At 44.7% G+C, this 23,109-nt stretch overlaps 2 protein-coding genes across 7 annotated transcripts in view; one reads left to right on the top strand and one right to left on the bottom strand.

Annotated features, from left to right (window-relative positions):
- Positions 1-1,619: 1,619 nt before the first annotated feature.
- On the bottom strand, positions 1,620-14,755 carry FBXO48 (F-box protein 48). The gene is made up of 3 exons (XM_061626190.1): positions 14,703-14,755; positions 5,670-6,030; positions 1,620-1,969 (listed from the first exon to the last, which is right to left on the bottom strand). Exons 2-3 carry the CDS (start codon positions 5,994-5,996, stop codon positions 1,808-1,810), a joined length of 489 nt encoding a protein of 162 aa, XP_061482174.1. The 5' UTR covers positions 5,997-6,030; positions 14,703-14,755; the 3' UTR covers positions 1,620-1,807.
- A 239-nt stretch (positions 14,756-14,994) lies between these two features.
- APLF (aprataxin and PNKP like factor) overlaps positions 14,995-23,109 on the top strand; it is a 50,126-nt gene continuing 42,011 nt past the window's right edge. The window contains exons 1-3 of one of the 6 annotated variants that reach the window (XM_061626189.1): positions 15,002-15,254; positions 17,305-17,416; positions 17,827-17,898. Coding sequence is in view for 1 of the 6 variants with exons in the window: in XM_061626184.1 (XP_061482168.1) it covers positions 15,312-15,404; positions 17,827-17,898 (165 nt within the window). In the remaining 5 variants the exon portion in view is untranslated. Of the gene's footprint in view, positions 15,405-17,304; positions 17,417-17,826; positions 17,899-23,109 lie in introns of all 6 variants that reach the window. The other 5 variants (XM_061626186.1, XM_061626188.1, XM_061626184.1 and 2 more) reach the window with 5 other exon arrangements.

The raw sequence follows: 23,109 nt of genomic DNA, 5'->3' as shown, positions 1-23,109 counted from the left end.
GATTTAAAGGGGGCGGCTGACGTTTTTATGTATATCTCGAGAACTGGACCACCTAGAAACTTAATTTTTTTTAAATTAAAGCTGAGACTCACCCCCCTCTGATGTGTCACCTGGTGCACTCCGCACCCCCCGCGTGATGCCACTAGTGGGCGGCTGACGTTTTTATGTATATCTCGAGAACCGGAACACCTAGAAACTTAATTTTTTTTTTAAATTAAAGCTGAGAGTCACTCCCCTCTGATGGTGTCACCCAGTGTGGTCTGCACCCCCCCACACCCCCGCACCCCCCTAGTGACGCCCCTGGTTCAGGTACAATTGAGACATGGATTTACTATTACAATGAGAACAATTCCATATTTACAAATAAACCTAGAATGGATCAGATTGGGAAAGTTACATATATACCACGAGTTCTTATTAGCAATGGCAATCCAGACTCAAAATTCAAGCACTTGTGGCTGTGAGGGCTTAATTATCTTGAGTCCCAAGGTGAGTTATCTGTTGGGGTTCTAGGCAGCAACAAGCTCAAGTTCCTGAGTGACCTAGAGACAAGCTGTTTGAATAAAGTGCTCCCTTTGTGTTCAAAGTACCGTAGCTTAGTATCAGAGAATCTGCTTTGCATGCAGGAAGTCCCAGGTTTAGTCTTCAGGTAGGACTGGGAATGTCTCATCTGGAACCCTGGAAAGCTTCTGCCAGACAGTGGAGACTGATAGACCAATGATCTGACTCAGTGTAAGGCAGCTTTCTCTGTTCCTTTTTCTCCCTGTTTTTATCACCAGAGTTCCCCCTTGTGAGCACTAAGTGTTCACAACGTAGGGCCAGAGAGATATAAACCCATGCCACATGCCCTGACATCTGAATTATATGCTCCCTGTGTAGGGTATATATACTTGTGGTGGTGTGCTGTGATTGGGTGCTGAGTTGTAGCATATCCTCTGCTCTGTCATGGTGACATGAACAGGATGGCTGCTGATAGAAGGCCACTTTTAAAAATCCTTGTCTCTCCATCTCTATACTGATGCCAATGAGAGGGAAATTCTTTTGTGGCCAATCTGGTGCTGGTATACAGATGCACCATGGGTGGAATGTGGCCATGGACAGTAGTAGTTTAAGAAATGGCACAAGTGTACTCTTCTTCTGTGCCACCCATCTCAAGCACCTCTCCACCCCATTCTGGCCATGCTGGCACTTCCATTGGCCTATCTAGGATGATATGCTGGTGTATTGTTTGTGACACCCATGTAGCTCAAGTTCAACCAGCAGAGTAAGGCTTCCACCAAATCCTATGGGCCCTTGGCCAGCAGTTGTTGAATACAGGATTGTTCTGTCACTCAACTTTTTTTTTCTGGCCCAGCATGTTACATAATAAGAGGAGAAACTAGAAAAAACAGAGGCAGACATTCCTGGAAACAGACAGTGAATTATGCATTCTTTCTTGCATTCCAGATCTATACCAAAGTCCTTCTGATGACTTTATTAATGTTGCAGGCACATGCCATTCTAAGCTTTCACTTACAGCTAATTCCTACAACATGTCATGATAGAATAAAATAACGTTCACATTTTCAAAAGTATTTTGACATCATTTGCAAAGTGCATTTTGAGAAAGTCAATGTCCTTTTAACAGCACAGCAGAATGGAAACACACTAGCTCAAACTTTACAATAAATAATTAAAATATCAGCAGCTCTGAAAGTGCAAAACAAAACAGCAATGTGTAAAGCTGCCCCAATTCTATACAGAACAACATTTTTTGCAGATTAGTTCAGTTTTGGTTCCTTCTGTACAAGATCCTTATTTGGGCCTCTTATCTTTCTAGTTCAGCTTCCAGGATTTCTCCCCACGTGTCTACATCCATAGGATACATGCTCTTTTCCGGCAAGCCACTGCGGGAATGAATATTGCTATATTTCCCACTCAGCCACTCATGCTTCACTTTGCTTTTCCAGTAGTTTCTCAGGAGCGTGACCTGAGAGGGTGGGAAAAGGAGGAAGACATGAGCAAAGAATTAAAAAGGCAATTCAAAGGCTCCTTAAGAGCACCAGTAACTATGGTTTGCAAATGATTCATAAATAGAACTTACGACCTTTTTTAAAAAAAAAAATATTTTAAAACAATTGTACCCTGCCTTTCTACTTAAAAGCCCTCAAGACTGCTTATTCCTATTGCCAAACATGACACATTGGAACTTCTTTCTTGCAGGTTGTACCATGTGAAAATATTATTAATGCACAATAGAACAGGGGTTCCCAAACAGTGGCCCATAGTCTACAGCATTTGTCTGGAGCTGTGGTTGAAGTCAGGAGAAGGCACATCTGCTGCATTAAATATTCGTATTGATTTTAAATTGTATTTTATTGCTTTTTTATTTCTTGGATTGTATTTTATTGTATTACAATTTGATTCCATGGAATGCAAACTGTATTGCAATAAACTACAGTATGTAAGAAATAAAAAAGCAATAAAATACAATAAAATACCATACAGCCTCTATAGCACAGCACACTACAATTGCTACAACAGGCAGGAAAATAATTAAGTGGTCCGCAAAGACCCACAGCAATTTTCAAGTGGTCCATGAGAAAAAAAGTTTGGGAACCACTACAGTAGAAGATGGAAGATAAAATAAATATACACTCTAGCCACCATAGGTTTTACATTTGCATTGCTTATTTAAATCTTGCATATGAAAGCTCCCTTAAAGTGAGAATGACTTGCACCCAAAAAATGTTTTTAGAATAGACACTCATTTACAAGATATAGGTGTACTACTGCCCACTAGTGGACCATGGAAATCTTTACACTAAGGCAGCCAATGTGGTATCATCCAGGTTTTGCAGGACTTCAATTTCCATCATCCCTGACTATTGGCCATGCTGGTGAGGGCTGATGGAATTGTAATCTAAAATGTCTGGTGGGCATCATGTTGGCTACCTATTTTATAGTGGCACAGTACAAGATTAAGGACCTAACAGGCAAAGCAATCCTATAATTACTCTGGCACCAGACATATGCCACAACTATGCTAGCAGAATGGATACTATATCATGTGTGAGAGAGAGTGGGGGGAGGGGTATGGTGTCACACAACCAGAAAATACAAAAATGGTGGGAAAACAATGGACACCACCACACCATCACTTGAAACAGCACCATAGCCTGCCACTCAGGTACTATGCTGGTGACAACTCCCACACAGAAGCAACCAGTGACATGATAATAACAGGGACAAATACCAAGCACACATACTTCTGTTACTATACACGCAATACATAACCACAGCAATGGCCCCACTACTGCAAGTCCCCAGGCATGCTTACAGGTAAGGGTCTGAATCCCTTTTTGCTGTTTACAACCACAGCTTGGGCTAAGCAACCACTGTGAAGGTAAGTTAGCCTATGGCCTGGACTGAATGTTATCAAGACCAGGGAATGTAATGTAAACAAATGACTCAGTTACAGTAGTGTAGCATAATAATATACAAGACTGATAGTGCCTCCTTTATCCTCCGAGACCCAGAGATGGAGGAATGTGCAGTTTATAACTGAGTTTGGCCATTGCAATAACAAGAAAGGAGATTCTTAAACAACAAAAAGGTTGTATGTGCTTTTGCTTTGCTTTATGCTTTTTGTCCTCATTCGATGAATACAACAGTTAAACAGCACATTTCACATTTCTTTCATTGCCTATCTGATTCTTTTAAAAAACATTTGCCTCTGTGGCAAAACAGCTTGTAATGGGACTGTAAAATCTACATTGACCAGAATGCTCATTCCCATTACAAATGCCTGGGAGACCAGGGTCAAGTTCTCACTCAGTCATGAAGCTCACTAAGTGACCTTGGCCCAGTCACTGTCTCTCAGCCTAACCTATCTCACAGGGTTGTTGTGAAGGTAAAATGGGCAAGGAAGAACCATGTATACCACCTTGAGCTCCTTAGAGGAAAGATGGGATATAAATGTAATAAGTACAAATAATCAGGTGTTCATATACGTAGTGTGAGAGAAGCTTAAAGCCAATATTTTGTGTTGATACTATTTTCCCCATCTTTTTTGGTATGCTTTGTATGTGAAATGTGCTGAACGGTACAGCAGACACCACTGTTGAAATTGCTATGCCTATATTAAGCAAAAGCTCCTGTGTTATACAAGAATTCCGCAAGAGAAGGGGAGAAGGCTTTAGATGTATTTTGGCTAATCTGTGGCCATCGGATGTTGTTGGATTCCAGCCCTCATCAGCTCCAGCCAGCATGGCGAATAGTTGCAGAGTTGTAGCCCAAAAATATCTGGAGGACCATGGATTAGCCACCCCTGCTTAAAGTAAGCAGAGAAACATACATGTGGCTATATGAGGGTTGCTGTTGCTGTTTTATTGATTTGTTTGTATTGTATGAGATATTTGTGTTTTTTTAAAAAAACAATGTTGTAAGTCACTTGGATATTTATTTATCCAGTATAATATAATACATCTGGCTCAGTCATCCCAAGAGTTGCAGGGGTAACATCATTCACTGAATGTGGAACAAATTAGTGCCAGAAAAAGAGGATTAGAAAAGGTTTGACAGGTTCAAGGACTGACCTGCTTGCCTTGCATAGGATACACTTCTGTAGCTGTTGTAGACAGTGCAAACTAAAGACAAAATAGAGTATGAATAACCATATTGCTGAATTAGGGCAAGGAATCAGTTACTAGTATCTGTCTCTTTGCACAGTATTTCTTTTTTTCAGATATAGAGAATCATCCCTCTTGCTTTCAGACTTGTTTTCACCAAGATAACATCTAGGTTGAAGAAGAAGACTTCAAAACTGCCCCAGATAACTGGATGATGCAGAAGGACTGCTAGAGAGTACTCCTCTGAAAAACCTAGGCTAGTTTAGAATGCCTTTGCTCTAGAAAGGACAGCTGGACTGCAGAGATATGAAATTCCTGCTTTGTACCTACCTCTTGCTATTGAAGGCATTAGCAATTGTGAGAGAAGAAACAGTATCAAAACTGCTGTCTTCTCAACCACTAGTGCTACATGATGGCACAGCTTATTTTAGTAGTTATACCTGCCTGTTATTCCATAGCATTTTCCAGTACATGTAAGAGGAAAACATGGCTGAAACATTGTTGCTCAAAACAGCCTGATCTGATCTCTTCTTGTAACGGAACAGAACTGGACAGCTTCATTTCCCCCTTACCTCTGAAAGCAAGGGAAGAACCATTACAGCAGCCAGAGGTGTAATGCTGAATCAATGCTAAAAAAGAAGAAGCTGTGACTCAGTTTATGAGCCTCATGACAGCATGCAAAAGACTGATAGTGGCACTTGAGCAAGGAAATAAATATTTCCTGGAAATGGTATGGGAACCCCAGACCTGATCCTAGACTTTGCTTAGGCTGATCTGATCAAGCTCCTAGAAACAATCATTTTCAGAAGTCTTAAGAATAAATTGTTCTTTTTTCCTAGTCATTTGTATTATGTGTGTGCTTTTTGAAAAGCTAAGCTATGCTTTTGTGTACTACTGTGGTGGTGTGTCAAACTGCCCTGTTAAGTAAGAATGGCACTTGAGATGACTGACATTACCAAATGGCAACTGTGGCAACCAACTTGGGTGCTTTTTTTCATTGGACAGAAAATCTGAATGTAAGATTTTCATTCAACCCAATTTCATCACTCAAATCCTTACCTTCCATGAATAACCATTTCCTCTGTCATCATCAATCTCTCTTTGACAAACAGCCCTTACAGTCAAGCAGTGATGCTTCCATAAATGATCACAGTTCTCAATGGTTTGGTTCCAGCTCTTGCATGTCATTGCAGCATTGCATAAGCTCTGGATGTCAAGATCACTAAAAACCTTTAAGCTGACTTCTAGTGGGAACAGCTGCACAAAATTCCTTTGGTTAGTGTTCTTCTTCTGCTCGGAGGGTTGAATGGACAATTTCTTACAGGTCGTGCTACCAACACTCTGTTTGTTTCTTCTGGAAGTTGTCTGTTTAGAGCCTTTCTTCATAGTTTAGATCTTGCTGAAATACCAACCACCCTTTCTGGAAAAATATAATGGTCAGTGAATGTTATGTTAGCTGACATGGAATTCATAGTATAAAGTCTGCTTAGAAATACTTATTGAGGCTTTTTAGGTATTAAAAATAATGCTGCCTTTATATAAGCAAAACATATAGCAGACTTTGTGTAGGCTTCACAATAGCATCATTTTGGGAGTTTCTCTAGTGATACTAGTATTTTCAGCTTGTCATGATACAGATAATATTTTACTATCCTTTTAGTTAAAGTGAGGGAGCATCTCCAGAAATTAAATGAGAGGCAAACACAAAAGCATCAGTTGTTCTGATCTGAGAATAGAAAAATAATTATTTGCATGTGGCTGTGAGTTGTATCTGATATAAGGAGCCATTAGATTTGCCATTTCCCCCCCACAAAGTTAAAATGTATTAATTTAACCTAACAATGATCTAACATTCCTTTTAAAGCAGTAATACAATTAGTTTTTAAAAAATAGTTGGCTGCCCTGACAGGAATGGGGAGAATACATTCTAAATGGTCACATGTGATTGGTGGCTATGTGATTGTTCTAATTGATTTGTGTAGCTGAGTTGTTCTAATAAAGTACTAATTTGTAACACTAAAGATTTTGGGTGGTATTCAATTCTAGTCCTACTCAGAATAGACCCATTGACATTAATGGGCATAATTAACTTAGGTTCATTAATTTCAATGGGTCTACTCTGAGCCAGCCTTATTTGACCACAACCCTGTCTTGTTTGCTAAGGTATTGTTAGAAAGTGTGTCTTATGTGCCTGCCTTCTATACATTTCTTTAAGAAACCAATGTCTACAACTTAGGGGCAAACTCATACTTTGTTTCATTTTCTCAAAAGCCAACCCACCATACTTGACTGGATTTGTGACATCCATCACATTCTGGGTTTTAGGGGTGCCAACTCTGGTTTTCAAAAGATAGCCCTTCTCTCCCAGGGGAAAACAGATTGCGGCCTATTGCCGAAATAAAACACAAACACCATTCATTGGGTTAAATCATGGGCCACTTTATTAAACGGAATCAATTAGAATAATGACCCTGCAGAGGGGAAATCAAGTGCGGGAGCATTCTGATGATCCAGGCAAAGCCTGCTTGCAGCCATAGGGTGACCAAACCTTGTCTGAGCCCGGGGCTGCCCTGTGCCAGACCCCAGCTCAGGCCACACTCTGAAGATGTGTAGGGGGTCCAACCCGCATCACCGCCCCCCGGAGCCGTGAAACTCCGAGCGGATGAGGCACGTTGGCCCCAAAGGCGGCCCGTGTTCTGCCCCCCGGGCCGTATAGCCCTGAGCTGCAGGCCCCCGGACCGCCAATCGCCCCCAAAGGTGCCTCAAGGTGTCACCTAGCTGCCCTTTCCCTTTAAACCTTTTCCCACACTTCTTTGCCACAAAAGGGGGACAAGCCTCTGCTTAGTCTCCCTTTACCCCACACCCGATAAGAATCTCGTGCAGACCCCTCTGCAGGTCCATCAGGAGGATGGTATTGTTGCCTCCCGAACTGCATGTCCACGCATGCCTGCCACTGAGGGCCTTGCCCTCTGAGGGCCTTGCCCTCCATGTCTGACCACAGCAGACGATCCGAGGCTACTGAGGCCTCAACTGGATGTCCTCACATGCCTGCCACTGAGGGCCTTGCCCTCCATGTCTGACCACAGCAGACGACCCGAGGCTACTGAGGCCTCAGCTGCATGTCCTTCCTGAACCCTGCTGGAACAACATGGGTAGGAGACCATTCCAGCGCATACTCTGTCGACCCAGCCACCAAACCGTGGCCCACCATCAGAGGCCCAGCTGTGAAACAATGTGCGTTTGCGGCCCAAGGCCAGCCTATGAGATCATGCCAAGGCTGCAGAGTAGGCTGCGCATCTGCTCCATCCCCGTCCAGCAACCTGCCAAAACAGAAACAATTGTGAACAGTTGGGTCCCAGACCTTCAGACTCGCCCCCGGGGTGAATGTATTCCATGCGCCCCCTACTTCCACCTCCCGACGGCCTGCACCTGCATATACAAAACCAAATAGACTGTCCCAGGTAGGCAATTTCACTGCCAGGTGGGCAACCCCAATTCCGGAGGAGCATGTCCCTAAAACCCCCATGGGTCTGCTCCCAGGCACTGCAACACTAGACCAAAACTTTATGAGGGAAGATCCCTCCCCCTGAATATCAGGCAACCAGGCCTGTAGCTTCAGGCCAAAAACACTATGACGCCCGCATGGGGAAGTGTCCAGTCCAGGGGGAGGATAAAATAATGTGGAGTGACTCTTGTACCCCTGGTCTGCCTGGAAACAAACCTCGGACCGCAGGATGGCTCGAAGGGAAGTCTGACCTGGCCCCAAACACCCCCGCCCCCATCCAGAAGGCTCCAAAATTAAGTGTGAGGGCCGCTACATGCAACTGCTGAGCTTTGAAGCCTGATGGTCACAGGGCACCTCCCTGATCAACAATCCCTGGCAGGTCAGGTGAACACGGAGGATGAGGATAAGGGGTATGGGGGTGTGCATGGGCCAGCTGGCCAGCACATGACATATCCCAAGACATCAGAATGGTCCTAAAGGCTCCCTGCCAGCCTACCTTGCGACACACTGACAGACAAGCTTTACTCCTACCATCTGTGATGAATTCCAGCACGTGATTCATAGAAATAGACACACTTTGCATAGCCCCTGCCAGCCCCTAACTCCTAGGAATCCCCTCCTGCCCTCTGATAGCTGGTGTGCATGCTGGGGCAGCAGATAGGCATATGGCCATCTCTGACTCCCCTCCCCCATCTCCCAGTATGTGGTATGGGACTAGCAGAGTCAGTCCTTCCTCTAACTGTAACACCATTGACGCACTGCAGGAAAGGAGGGGGCCACACCACAGGTTGACGCATAAGGCAGCCAAAAACTTTGAACCTGTGGTAAGGCTGTGAAATCCCTGTTGTGGCACCATAAACCCCACCATAGCAAGCCCCCAACACCTGAAGGGCAGAAAGCAAACACCTTCCCCAGCCCCTGAAAACTCCAGGATCTTGATATGCAACAGTTCAAGCTTTTCCCGGGCAGCCGGCAGCCCTGGGTCCAAAAGTCAATTTTAATACCCTGGAAGGTGAACACTGGGGCAGGATCCTCCATTTTCCCAGCTGCCAAAGGAACCCCCCAGTTCATAGCTATGCTATAAACTGTGCCATCAGGTGCTAACATGCACCCAAAGTCTGCCCTACCCGTGAACTGTAAATCATGAAAGTAGTGCCCCACTGCTTCTGAGCCCTCTCGTCTCCTGACTATCCCTTCCAAGAAGGGGCTGAAGTGTTCCATGCAAGAATACAGCAGCCCATAGCTAATGCTCTGCTGCATAGTTGACCTAAAGGGCAAAACTCAGCAGCTCAAAATCCACCATGTGTAACAGCTGGCAATGCAGGCAGATCAGCTGCCACACTTGCCCATAAGGCATCACTGACTGACCCCACTTGTATGACAGATGGTGAATCAGGTAGACTTCGCCCACTGCCACGTTGGGCACTATACGGGGGGGCACTGAGAGAGCAGAGGTAGGGGATGATGGGAAGGGGCCAATAACCCTGCCCAACTGTATGTCTTCATCAATTGTCCTCTGGACCAGTGCGTCCATACCTAAGACTGATTTAAGATTGCTGGCCATAAGGGTGAGCCAGGGGCCACGGTATAGGATCCGGAAAACCGCATAATAAAGAAAAAACACATAATAAAATGAGTCATGGGCAGTCTGCAAGCAAGGTCCATAGCCCTCGAGCGTAGCTGGGAAGGGACACTTTTCTTGAGCAGCCTCTGCTGGGGGCTGCTTCCCACTCCTTTGAGGGGCCTGGCCCCACATATCCTTCTGGCTTGTTGTTGTGCCTTTAATTGCAGGTTCGTATTCAGCAGTTATTAGATGGCATGGAGTTGAGCAATGTCATCTTCTAATGTCTGCAGATCAAATGACTCTTAAAAGCACAGGACTAGTGGCCTGTAAAAAAGGTGGCCACCTTATCTACAGACCAGTTTGTAAACTAGCTAAAGAGAAGATGCAAGCTAATGTGCAGCCTGCACGTGATTACTGAAAAGAATTCCATTATGTCTAAATAATTTACTCAGAGAAATATGAATTGGACCAATTCTATGCATATGTACTTATGAGAAAATCCCCCTGAGTGTATCGTTACTTCTTCCCCCGGAAGGGTGCATGTGATTGCACACATACAGCAGAATCCTATGTATGTTTACTCAGAATATCACAGATTAAATGGGTCTTAGGACAGAGGTTTATGGGACTTAACTGATGGAAAGGTTCGTAGATTTTTACCTGGGTTTTGAAGAACGTATTTGGGGAGGGGAAGCTTGACAGTGAAAAAGAGGGGGATGAGTTCCCTTTTCATTTTGGAGTTGAGGTTGCAGCACTAACTGGGATCCCTACTGGCTCCTGCAGCCTCCTTTCTGTCTCCGGCTGCTACCCACCATCCTCAAAAAGCCTCTGCTCTTCGTAATTACATTGCATTGCTCCAATCCAAATGGCCGCTAGGTTATGACAGAGCATCTTTCTAGGTTATTCTGCAAAAACAAGTGGCGGCCACAGGCAGCAGGAGGGTATGGGAGTGCAGGCAAATTTTGCCCCTCTCATCTCCTCAAGTTCTCCCTAATTGACTAACCCCCTCTCTGAACTTTCCTGGTTTGCAAAAACAGTGTGGAAGTGGAATGGCCTTCTAAGTACATCCCTTAATAAAAGCATCCCCACAGATGGCTGTCCAGCTGCCCCTGGAATGCCCCCAGTGTCAGATAGCCCATTACCTCTCTAGGTAATTGGTAAATGAAAAGTAACATTTAGTTTAAACTAAAAATACACTGCAGCATCAAGAAAAGGAGTCTATTCCTATTCTGCTTTCTGTAATAGGAAGGGGACCCCAATAGAAGTATCTCCTAGCCCTAACTGTAGGCGCTGAGGGCTGCACCTGGGGACCCTCTGCACGCAAAGCAAATGATCTGTTACTGAGCTACAATCCTCCCTCTCCATGGTCCGAGATTAGGGTTGCCAGGTCGGAACCATCCAAAAACCTGAGAAAATGGAGGCGGGCCCTAGTGATGTCATGGGGCGGGCCCTAGTCACGGGGCGGGCCCTAGTGACATCACGGGGTGGGCCCTAGTGACATCATGGGGCGGGCCCTAGTGACATCACGGGGAGGGCTCTAGTGACATCATTAAACATGATACATTGTATCAACCACAGTTGCTTGGAGCATACCATTCAAAAAAAATTCTCTGGAGATTAAAATAGAAATTTTATCTAAAATAGGGTGTTCCTAGGTCCATCTGAAGTGACAAGGTCATTCTTTCTCACAAGCTTAGGGTGATGCAAAATGGAAATGGACTGCCTTCAAGTTGATCCCAGATAGGATCTTCATGGTAAGCAGTATTCAGACAGAGGTGGTTTACTATTGCCTTCCTCTGAGTCTGAGAGGCAGTGACTGGCCCAAGGTCACCCAGTGAGCTTCATGGCTGTGTGGAGATTCAAACCCTGGTCTGCCAGGTCACAGTTCAACACTTTTAGGGAACATTTAATCTAGCTTACTTGCTTCTGGCTTTACAAAGTACACAATGTCACCTACATATATTTTCAGGGGACTATTTATATACCATTTCATTGTTCTAAAATAATGCAGAGGTGTGTGTTCTCTCTCCCCCACCCCCCATTTAGGACTTGCCTCCTTAAAAGATAAAGAATATGCATATATGTGTATCACTTATGTTTCCTGCCAGTAGCATACTATCGTCATTATCTGTGGGCTTGTACTGACTGGCCAACAAAGAGGAGTATCCACTGTCCTCCTTTCCATTGTCCATTTCACTAGCATTCCCAACATGCCTCCACAAAATTTGTTGTTTTTCTTTGTTATTATGTAGAGGTTTTCCTTCGCTTTTGATGTCAACACTCTTGGGGCTTCCATAGTGCTGGTCACTATACAATAGCTTCTGATACTCTTTAGTGCAGTCTTTACAAAACTCCTTATTATAATTAGCAATACAGAGCTCTTCTGATCTTTTTTCTGTTCCAAATGGTTTTAACGGTGAAAGTCCACAGTGAACAGTGTGTCCTTCCCTGTCCACTTTGGAACCTGTTTCCTCGCTTTCGTGTTATGTCTGGCCCCGAGATCTCCCTCCCCTCCCCCGTCGCTTCTCCCTTTCTCTCTCCGCCCGCCCCCTTTCCCTGGTAATAATGACATGTATGCCCTCCTGCCCACATTCTAGCAACTGGGAATGTGCCAAGCGCCGCAGCAGGCAGCTGCTGCCACCCACTCGCCTTGCCTTGCCTTGCCCCCTTGCGCAATGCAACGGACCCCCACCCCGGAATCCTGCGCCCCCTCCTCTTTCCCTTGGGAAAAAGGGGTGAGCCAGCGAGGAAGGGGGCTCTCTTTCAGCCTCCCCCCCTTAATTCAGGGCTCCCAAAGGCTCCCAGTCTCCTCTCTCCGCCCGCCAAGCCACCAGCCTGAGTGCCTGCTGCGCCACTCCCCAGGTTGCTGCCATGCCTCGCCGCTGCCGCTACTGCGCCTCTCCTGAGAAGAAGAGGGATCGCCACCGCCGCCGCTGCACGCAAAGGCCTGGCCGCCCAATGTGGTCCCGTGCCGCTTCCACTAGCAAGGATCGCCGCTGCTTCTGCTGTCGCCGCCCGGCCTCACTGAGCCACCGGCTTTCCCCCGAAGCCTCGGAGTCGCTTCTCCCGCCTGTGCCGTGAGGCCTCCTTGAAGCCTCGCATCCACTGCTGGCCCAGAAAGGCCCTGCCGCCATAGGGCTCCTCAGCCAGGCCTCGCGCAAGGCCTCCTGTTACTGCTGCCGCCGCCGCAATGCCGGCACGTCAAAGGCCTCGCCGCGGCTGGAAGGCCTCCTGCGCCTTGTTGCAGCTGCCGCCGCCAGGCCAGCACATCAAAGGCCTCGCCGCGGCTGGAAGGCCTCCCGCACCTCGCTGCTGCTGGAAGGCCTCCCGTGCCTCGCCGCCGCAAGGTCTCACTGCCCTGCAGACCTTGCCGCCAAAATTCAAAGGAGGGCGGGAGGCTGGTGGAGTGGCCTTAAATGGCCTTCAGCCGCCCCGCCTCCTTTCTGTGTGTCAACGACGGCGCACTGGTGTGCCGCGTGCACACACATACACACCCCTGATGGTGGCCTGGGCTTTGGCTGCAGCCGCAAACTCACCCCTTTGCCCGGCAAGTACCAGGCACAGAACTGGAATTTAGCAAGTCATGGGAAGAGTCAGGGAGGAAATTGGTAAGTCATGAACAGAGCCTGGAGGAATCTAGATGGTGAGAGTCTAGCCAGGACTGAGTCTGTCAGTATAGTCCGGGAATGGTCTGAAGGCATATGAAACCACCAATTTGTTGAAGCTAAGCAGGTCTGGGTTTGGTCAATGACTAGATGGGCAACTGCCTGAGAAACACATGTACACTGCCTTGGGTTTCATGGTGGAAGCAAGTTAATAACTTGGTGAATTATAGGTGAAGATTGCAACAATCTGGAGTTTACTGGCTTTTCGGCCCTACTATTGGTTATATGACAAAATAATGTTTTGCTGGTTGGACAAGTAAATATTGGTTGATTAGGAGTACTTATAGGGTTTTAATTAATTAATTAATTAAACAAACTAACAAACTCCTCAGATACTAAGCCAGTCCTGCATTCCATATGACAGATTATGCAGCCTGATAATTTAATATAATACTGATCTAGTAAGCAATATGATCTAATACTGATTCTGTTATCTAGCTGTTACTGCCATCTGGCAATGTTTGGAGTGATGATTGGAAGGAAGTAGTAAATGCTAGGAGCGGTCCTCTGTTGGCAAGGGGAGAACTCGCCCTCTGACTAGTACCACAACCACATCACTTTTTATTTTCTCTGGCATAGTCAGTGAGTGAGGTGCTGCATAGAAGTGGCAGTAGGTTTTTACCTTTGTAGCAGGCATTAAACAAAGATGTAAAACCTCACTGAAGAAGCCTTTGGTGGTGGTGAGGCTGGAAAGCAAGTGAAGGAGGACAAAGGAAGCATAGGAATTACAACATGGTGAGGAGCTGAACTGTTATAAACCAAGGAAGTCTAGGGCTAGATGAACAACCTAAGTGGCATACAGACAGCCTGATAGCTTATGTAAGTGTTTTTAGGTAAGTAGTAAATGTAATATAGCATTTGCAGCAGTTGTCCACACAGGCAGATACTTGGTATCAGGTGCAATTTGAAAGAAATTTGAAATGGTGAAGATGTAAAAGAGTACTACTCAGGAATCCTAAGAGCTGAACCTCAGTGTTTTTAAAAGAGCCCCTTCCCCCCCCCTTTTTGACTGGTTAGCTTCAATATAGCTTTACTGGACATTAAACGTTTTACATTTTAAACCAATTAATTGAATAATGGGCTTTCCCTTTTCTTGGTGAAAGATGTAATGTCCTGAATATGGTTTTTTTTTGCGGGGGGGGAGTTACTTTTAGATTATTGATCATAAATATTAGTATCCTCTTAATATGCGTACAAGTTTTTTTCTGTCCGCACAGATGGACGTGGTCTGAAATAGCAAACGCCGGTGTCTGTTTATGCAGTCGCCTTTATGGACTTTAAGTACCAGAAGGTGCTAATTGCTTTGGATCAATTTATGCAGAGTACAAGGATATAAGAGGATATATTGTGAAACGTACGTGCTTTTCCTACCAGCCCTATAAGGTCTAAATAGAACCGAGGCGAGTTGGCGTAACCAAGTTTAGCTAATCTCTGCACTCTCCTTTTCCACTACAAACAATTTTGGCCAATGGGAGCTTTGGGATACTCTTCCATACGCCCCTATCGTTTAATCTGCTCCCAACTGCGCCCCCCTCCCCGCTCCACCCTATTCGAGGATTGGATGACTGAGCGCTCGCGACACCACCCTCGCCACTCAACAACACGGGCAGTCTCGAGGCCTGTCACTCATCTGGCTTTTGTCCCTTCACTTTCTATTAACGGCTTAAATTATTCTCCATTCGAACGTCTTTGTTTATTCCTTTCGTTCCCCTCCGCCCATCCCAGTTTACGTAATCACACGAGAAGGATTTGCGTTGTTGACGTGCATTCTGGGGGTTGTAGTTTGATAACGAGGCAGGAACTTGTCTCGCGGTTGTTGTTTTTAACAAAGCGGACCGCTGGTCGCGCCGGAACTCTTTAATCTCAGTTCAGCGGCTAGGAAGGGGAAGCGAGGCACGGATGCAACAAGGGTGCGACGGTATTTACCACCCCCCCATGCGAAGCACTGCTGTGGGAGGCCTGCTGCAATGTCAGGGTTTGAGTTAGACCCGGTGGACAGGGGTCGCCCTGTGGCGCTGCCGCCCGGGGAGACAGTGATAGGAAGAGGTGTCGTTTTGGGAGTAAGTCCTAACCTGCCGGCGCTCCAAAGGCGTTTGGGAAAGGCTCGGGGGATGAATTTCGTGTAAGAGGAAGAGGGCGGTGTGGGGAGTAGTGAAGACACTATCTGTATAAGCCAATTCAGTGTTAATGATATATAAATTATGTAGCTGGACTCATGAGGTTCTCCGAATAAAACGGTTAATCCAACTACTCAAGTGTGGTCTAATCTGATTAGTAGAGAAGTTTTCCAATGGCTTGGGTACAGGTCTTTCACAACGTATAAGAGATCATTTTCAGCAGAGGCAAAATTACTGAAGTGGTCCTCTGAAGCCGTAGGATTGGGTCTTTAAATGTTTAACATCTGTAGTAGACAAGGGAATAGGAGAGCTGCAATAAGCTGCTTTCCCCCCTAAAAATAGTAGCTGGTTATGTTTAAATCGGCCATTTTAATCACGAAAGGGGGACTCAAGCTTCCCATTTTATAATCAATGTATTCCTGAACAAGTACACTTTTACAAATCAAGGAACAACAAAACACACAACTAAATGAATTCTTTGTACAAACCCAGGAGGAGTACACTTCAGCTAACGTGTTAGGGAAGTATGCATGAAGCCTCTCACACATGAGAGGTGTGTAGGATGCCAGTTAGCACCCCTACCCAAATTGTGATATGTGTGATGTTTCCATACCCACCGGTCTTCTGTTTGGTTTTTCTGTGAAATGGCTCTGTGTGCGTACAGATATGTTCCCATAGGTCACCTTCATGTGAAGGAGGATCCTGATAGTCCCAAGATCCCCCTCCTGTGAAGGAATCCTATGTGATATCATATGGCCAGATATGCAGGCAGCAGACCATGGGCCTAGCTGGTATGACCTGTGTTTTCAATACCTGAAAGAGTTTGTGTAAACACACACACACACACACACATCAGTGCCCACAATCCCAGGACTAGTGCCAGTGTGCTGCTCTCCACTGCTGGAAATACTCCTTAGTAGCATTAGGAAAATGCACATGGACAACCAGCATTAGGGACAGTTTTGGGGTGAGGTAGGGATTCTCTATCCTGATCGTCACTGGTCCTGTAGCCCCCCCTTTCCTATCCCCGGTATACTTTTGTATGGTGATGTTTGTGATACTTTCATTCTAAACACCTTTCAGAGTGATAGATTTCTATGCTCCTATATTTTCTGATGATTGACTGACTAAATATTTAGCTTTCCCACTAGTGTGATGTGTTTTAGTAGTTTTTAATAAAAGTATTGCCCCACTGTGGCTTTTGGATTTTTTTCTCCTAATGAACCTACACTTTTTGTGAGATACTAAATAACACTTTTTAAAAAACATTGCTCTGTTGTATCTTTTACATCATAATCCCCACTATGCAAATAGAGCTTTAAGGAGATGTTACTTTCATTATGGAGATTACAACTTGTCTTCTTCATCAGTTGTCCAACGAAGGTTTTGTGTTAAGTAATGACAGGAACTTTTTTTTCTCCTGAGTTATTTGATCAAGTCAGTAACTGTGTTACCCACTAGAGGTCACAATCCACTAATACTGTACTGTAAATAGAAGCCCCCCCCCTCCATTCAATTACACTTTTTGAAGCCTATGTTGTATGTTGCAGTTATCTGTTTGGAAGTAATCAGAGGATGTTGTTGGGAAGTGACCACTCTAAATTAAATTATAATTACTTTAATTACTTGTCCTCTTAGTTGCATGAGTTTCTTGTGTCTGTGAGTTGTACATCTGATTTTATAATGGTGTTTTGAATTACCACACTACACCAATTGTAGAGCTAGCTTCTTAATTTCTACTAGAATTCCCTTTGCAGGCCAGATAGAATGGTTAAGATAATCTATGAAGAATTTGTCCATGAGACATGAGTGAACCCTTCCTTCTTGTATGGGTCGCTTGCAGCTAAAAAAAGGAAGAAAGAAATTACCCCTCTCCCACCAGGAGCCAGTTTATTCCGGCAACCAACAAGTGCCCTACTTTATATTAACATCCCAAGCATCCTTCTAGAATCCTAGTAAGTAGCCTTAACATTGCATGTATACAAAATATTATAAATACCACTGTTTGGAATTGGCAGTTTTCCTTGGAATGAGTTAGTTAAGTAGACAAAAGGGTTAGAGTTTTTTTAAAAAACATTCACCCACCCAGTGCACTAGCCAGAAGCTCATGAGTATAAATTGAAGGTCCCCTCTTATTTTGATAACTTAAACCCAGATTTAAAATCTCTAGGTTGCTTTTTTTGGCTTTAATGAAGGTCTTAGCATGCAGCTTGCTAACAAAGTGAACAACCTTTTTATACTAAAAAAAAAACCTAACAAATTTTGCTCTCAAGTATAAATTGTAGAGTTGTCTTTGTTTTAGAGATCTTTATTGGAATTTTTAATGCATCCACTGTGGATATCTGACAGCTTTGTTTCTTTCCAGATTACAGATAAAAGAGTGTCCAGAAAACATGCTATTCTGAAGGTAGTTGGCAACCAACTTAGCATCAAGCCGGTAAGTAGCAGTTTATTTCTCAGCACGGTAAAAAATAAAAAGTTTCAGTCTTGTAGGGTTGGTTATGATGTTGCAAGTTCCAACTTGCGTCTTTCATGCTCCAAACAGGAATTAGGGTAAAAATGGTGGAAGATACCAGTGTATTCCAAAATGAGGTTATTAAGCCTGAGTCTGATGCTATTAAGTTTTGAACCTCTTGAAGAAGGTCTAGGCTGCATGCTTTAGAATTGCACCATTATTCTGACAATGGAAAGACTTGCAGGGTTAAGGAAAAAGTAGAATCTACTGTTGGGCTAGATTTAACCTTAACCATTAATCACTGTTCTTCAACCTTGGATCCCCAGCTGTTGTCTGACTACATCTCCCATCAACCCCTGCTAGCTTAGCCAATAAGCAAGGATGATGGGAATTGTAGTCCAACAACATCTGGGGACCCAAGGTTGAAGAACAGTGAGCTAAATAATGGTTTGGCTGTCAAGAACATACTTCATGCTTGCCCTGTCCTCTTCTCATGCACTGTGATTAATTTACTCATTACCTGGTTTGTGCAAACCGTAGTTTGCCTGATTTGGATGTCATGGCAAATCGTTGTTTGCCCAAACTAAGTTATGAGCACGTGAACTGGAATGCAGGAGGGGAGGGGCTGCATGAGCCCAACACACAGCAGTGACGGCAAAACTGTGGTTTGGCCATAACATTTGAACCTGAACAAGGCCTTAGAAATATATTGAGACTTGTAGCAGAGTGTATGTAGATAGCTAAAGGGTTTTTTTTGTATATACTAAACTGAGAAGGCAGGGTACTTGCAAGAAGATGAATATTGTTCTTTGGTCCTTCGTTTCTTCTTGTTCTCTCTTCTCTTTAGTGCATCTTCAAAGTGCTCCTTTGGTTTTTACCAGATGTAAAAATTGGGCTCCTACTGGGAGGAAGGGAGGGATATAAATTAATTAAACAAACAAACAATGTCCCACTGTGTGCTTTAAGTTCTTTAGACATGAGGATAGAGTGATAGGCGGTATTCTGCATATCTTGAGAAATTATTTTTATTTATTTATTTTATTTAATTTACATACCGCCCTAAGCCCGAAGGCTCTCTGGGCGGTGTACAAAAAGATAAAAAAACAAGCAATGTATAAATACAATAAATACAATAAATCAAGAAAACAAAACAAACAAACAATAAAAGAACCAAACAACATCCAAAATACAAATAATGATGAAAATGCTATTAAAACACACTTTAAAATGCCTGGGAGTATAAAAAGGTTTTCACCTGGTGCCGAAAAGATAGTAGCGTCGGCGCCAGGTGCACCTCATCAGGGAGGCTGTTCCACAGTTCGGGGGCCACCACAGAAAAGGCCCTGGTTCTAGTCACCACCCTCCAAGCTTCTCAATGGGATGGCACTCGGAGGAGGGCCTTAGAAATGTTATTTTTTCTTCTGTGGTTGGGGCACTTATACTCCTTAGCGATGTACTGTAATGGGGTAGCCAACATGGCATTCTCCATATGTTGTTGGACTACAACTCCCATCATCCCTGACCTTTGTAGGTCAACATCTGGGTACCACGTTGGCTATTGCTATGCTATGATTAGGACAACAAGTTAATCGGAATCCTCTGTAATGACAGTAGTGTCCAAGGATGGGGCAGTTGTCTGGGAATCTTCATTGATGTCAGTGTGGTTGTTTTACCTTATATCACCTCTTCTGCAGATGTAATATTACATCATTATTGGGCAAGGACCAACACCTAGCAAGCATAGGACTCAAGCTGTCATCCACCCCTTATCTCCCATGACCTCAACTCTGCCTAATTTCCTCCCATGCATCGGTAGTTTTGGTGCTCATCCAGTGTAGATTCCTTGCATTTTTTGACATCTGCTGGTGTAAGGGGGCTTAGGAGTGATTATGTCTCCATCCAGCAACTGTAAGTTAGGAAGAGTTTGTGGTGTTGATGGTGATTACTGAATCAGGCTTGTAGATACTTGCAGTCTGTGCTACTGTTGCTCCACCATGAAGTAGTGTAACATGAACTCAAACCATGAGTTCCCTTATGCAAAATGTGATAGACAGTGTTAGGCCCAAGAGTGACTGTTATAGCTCTGAGTTATATTAACACCCATGCTGCTGTGTGGAATGAGATCACTCATGCTGATGCAACAAGTTCTGAGCATAGCAAGCTGTTATTCTGACATTGCCTCAGCTTATGGATAGGACATCAGGTTACAAATAATTTGCTTCCCTAGTGCATCCCATTATTTCCTTTATTGTTGAGACATTTGTAACTCTTTTTCCAGAATTGCTATGAGCTGTGAACTGGATGCTTTGTTTTGAAGTTATAACTTAAGGAGCAGGGTACCACAACAAAATGTTGCTATGTATTCCTGGTGAGCTTATGTTGTCTGGGCTCTGGCTGTGTGACCTGGGGGATGTGAAAAAGAAAGTTAGCATCAAATGCAGGCGTTCTGTTTTAACTTCAGTTTTACTTCATGTACATTTTTTTAAAAAGTACTTGAACCTTTAAAAGACATACAGACTAGTCAGTGACGCATGAGGTTTCTGAATGCTTTCTTTGGCGCGGAAGAGGTCTGAGGAGGCAATTTAAATAGACTGAGCTTTGCTGCAACCTGTGAGAGGGGGGCTTTTTGGTTTGCAACCAAAATCAACCCAAGCCTCGCCTCTGACCTGCAGTATTAGCGATGGGCTAGATTGCAGACTTGCTCTCTCTCTCTCTCTCTCTCTCTCTCTCTCTCTCTCAGCACAAGCCCTCCAGCCTGTAGTAGGGGTATAACAGTGAACTATATGGCTGGGTTGTTACCTACTAGTTTGTCATTCCAACCTTCAATGTGTGTATAAAAACAATAAATAACTGTGCTGGATTGCCATACCCTTTTCTCAGCTTCAGCCCAACTTGCAATAGGGATCTAACACGCATGGACAACACTCCTGGGTTGCTGTAAACTACTCAGAGCCTGTTCTTCAGTATTCATTGTGAACTTCAGTGCAGGGCTGTCATAAGCTGTGCTCTCTCCCAGCCACAGCCCCTTCCAATCTGCAATATGCATTTGCTTTTCAATGAATGTCCATGAACAGTGGATTTTTAAAAAGTGTTTCACATTAAATAAGAACTGAATTAGAAAAAGCAAGAATTCTTCTCTTTACAATTTTTTGTGGGGTGGGATGAACAAACTGGTGCCCAGTCCCAACTGCATAACAATCATCATCTATTTTTAGGTGCCAGGCAAAAACCTCCCTTTTTACCCAGGCTTTTGGCCCTCAGGTTGAAGGGCTTTAGCTATCAATAGCCTTCTTTAATGTGGCAGGTCTTGTGAGATCTGTCTTTATTTGTACTGATCTGTTTTCAGGTTGTTGTGTTTCCTGTTTTAATGGATTGCTGTTGTAAGTCACTTTTGGTTCTTTTGCAAGGAAAGTGACTTATCATCATCTCCTCTTTTCTAATGTCTCACGTGACTAATGCACCTTCTCTAAATATGTCTTCTACTCTATATTTGCCTAATAATGTCATTCCCAGTTGTTTGGTTCTGTGTTGCTCCAATAATATCTGAATGGAAGAAATACATGGGTGAGGCTAATGATGTGGTTCTTACCAACTCCTAGGCAAGGAGTACTCTTAATAGACTAGGTATCTCTGGGAGATGCTTGCTGTTTCTGTTCCTAAAATCCTAGCAAGTGGGGAGCAGAAGAGGAAAATAATTAAAACGCCTGGGAAAATGCTCTTTTCATGTGCCCTCCCTCACTTCTTCCTTTCCTCTCTCAATCGTTCCAGCTCTGGCACTGCCGCCGCCAGCCCCCTCCGGCGGCTCCTAACATCAGCATTGCCTTCTCCAGGGTCTGCCGGAGCAGATGGGGGGCGGAATGCCAGAGGCGCCTCATCCCAGCCCTAGGAGTGCGTCCCCTTGGCGGCCGTCTGCAGCCTTGGGGCGTGCAGGCCTCTCTGTCTCTCTCACTCGGCAGAGGCTGCCTGCTGGCTGGTTTGTGCTTTGCACGTAGGCAGGAGCGGAGGCGACATCAGGAGAGAGGGATGGGGAAGGTTATGGGGGGGAGGGAAGAGACCTGTACCTTGGGGAGATCAGGGGCGGGGCCTCTTCGCGTTTCAAACGGCAGGACCCTCAGCTCAGAAATGCGTGCCTCTCTGAACCTGTGCCTCTGGGCATGTGCAGAGACAGCCAGTCGAGCAGCCAGGTTTCGGTGAAGTGTCTGGGTTCCAGCTTTCTTCTGAGGGCCAAACTAGACGGGACTGGCGTGATCAATCTCTTTGTCTCTGGTTCAAAACAGCTGTTTGAGCCGGGGTTGGGATTTAGATCAGGGTCGCAGCACTGGGGAAAGATCTGCCAACCCTTTCTCTCTCCGTGGTGGGACGGCGCTTGGAATGCTGTGTACGGTTCTGGTCGCCTCACATCAAAAAGGATATTATTGAGTTGGAAAAGGTTCAGATAAGGGCAACCAAAACGATCAAGGGGATGGAGGGACTCCTCTATGAGGAAAGCTTGCAGCATTGGGGGCTTTTTAGTTCAAAGAAAAGATCAGTAAGAGGTGACATGATAGACGTGTATAAAATTATGCATGGCATTGAGAAAGGGAAGTTTTTCTGCCTCTCTCATAAAACTAGAACTTGTGGACATCCAAAGAAGCTGAATGTTGGAAGATTCAGGACCGGTAGTGTAGTGGCATATTCAGAGGTGTGGGGTCTCCTCATGTTAGTCACAACCACGCTCCTCCCCCATTTTTTTGCTGCTGGGTTGAGAACAACATCCTTGTTAACACCTTCTCCCACAAGAACAGAAGTCCCTAGGAGCCAATAAGAAAGAAAGAGCTACTGAGAAGAGTGTTCTCAGTGGCTGACTTACCTCCTTTCACTCTGATTGGCTCCAATCAGCAGTAAAGGGCAAGGAAACATGTTAGAAGACTCTTTTCACTGGCTAACACATTCCCCTTTCAAGTTGATTGGCTCGTAGGATGCTGGAGATACAGGGCCCCTGCTGGGAACCTGCTCCCCAAAAAGTAAGGGGTCTAAGACTCCCTGAGACCCTGGACAACTACACTCCTGTTGAGGACAGAAAAAAGAAAGTATTTCTACACAGAGAGCATAGTTAAACTATGGCATTTACTCCCACAGGAGGTAGTGATGGCCACCAACTTGGATGGCTTTAAAAGAGGATTAGACAAATACATGGAGGATAAGGCTACTTAT

Source organism: Rhineura floridana, chromosome 4 (genome assembly GCF_030035675.1).
Source record: "Rhineura floridana isolate rRhiFlo1 chromosome 4, rRhiFlo1.hap2, whole genome shotgun sequence".
Taxonomy (NCBI): domain Eukaryota; kingdom Metazoa; phylum Chordata; class Lepidosauria; order Squamata; family Rhineuridae; genus Rhineura; species Rhineura floridana.
Note: the sequence above shows the minus strand (reverse complement) of the source record. Positions and strands in the feature narration are given on the sequence as shown.

Coding starts and splice junctions, on each gene's coding strand:
- FBXO48 (XM_061626190.1), bottom strand. CDS start 5,996: ATGAAGAAAGGCTCTAAACAGACAACTTCCAGAAGAAACAAACAGAGT. Junction 1,970..5,669: donor GAAATGGTTATTCATGGAAG/GTAAGGATTTGA, acceptor CCACCCTCTCAG/GTCACGCTCCTGAGAAACTA.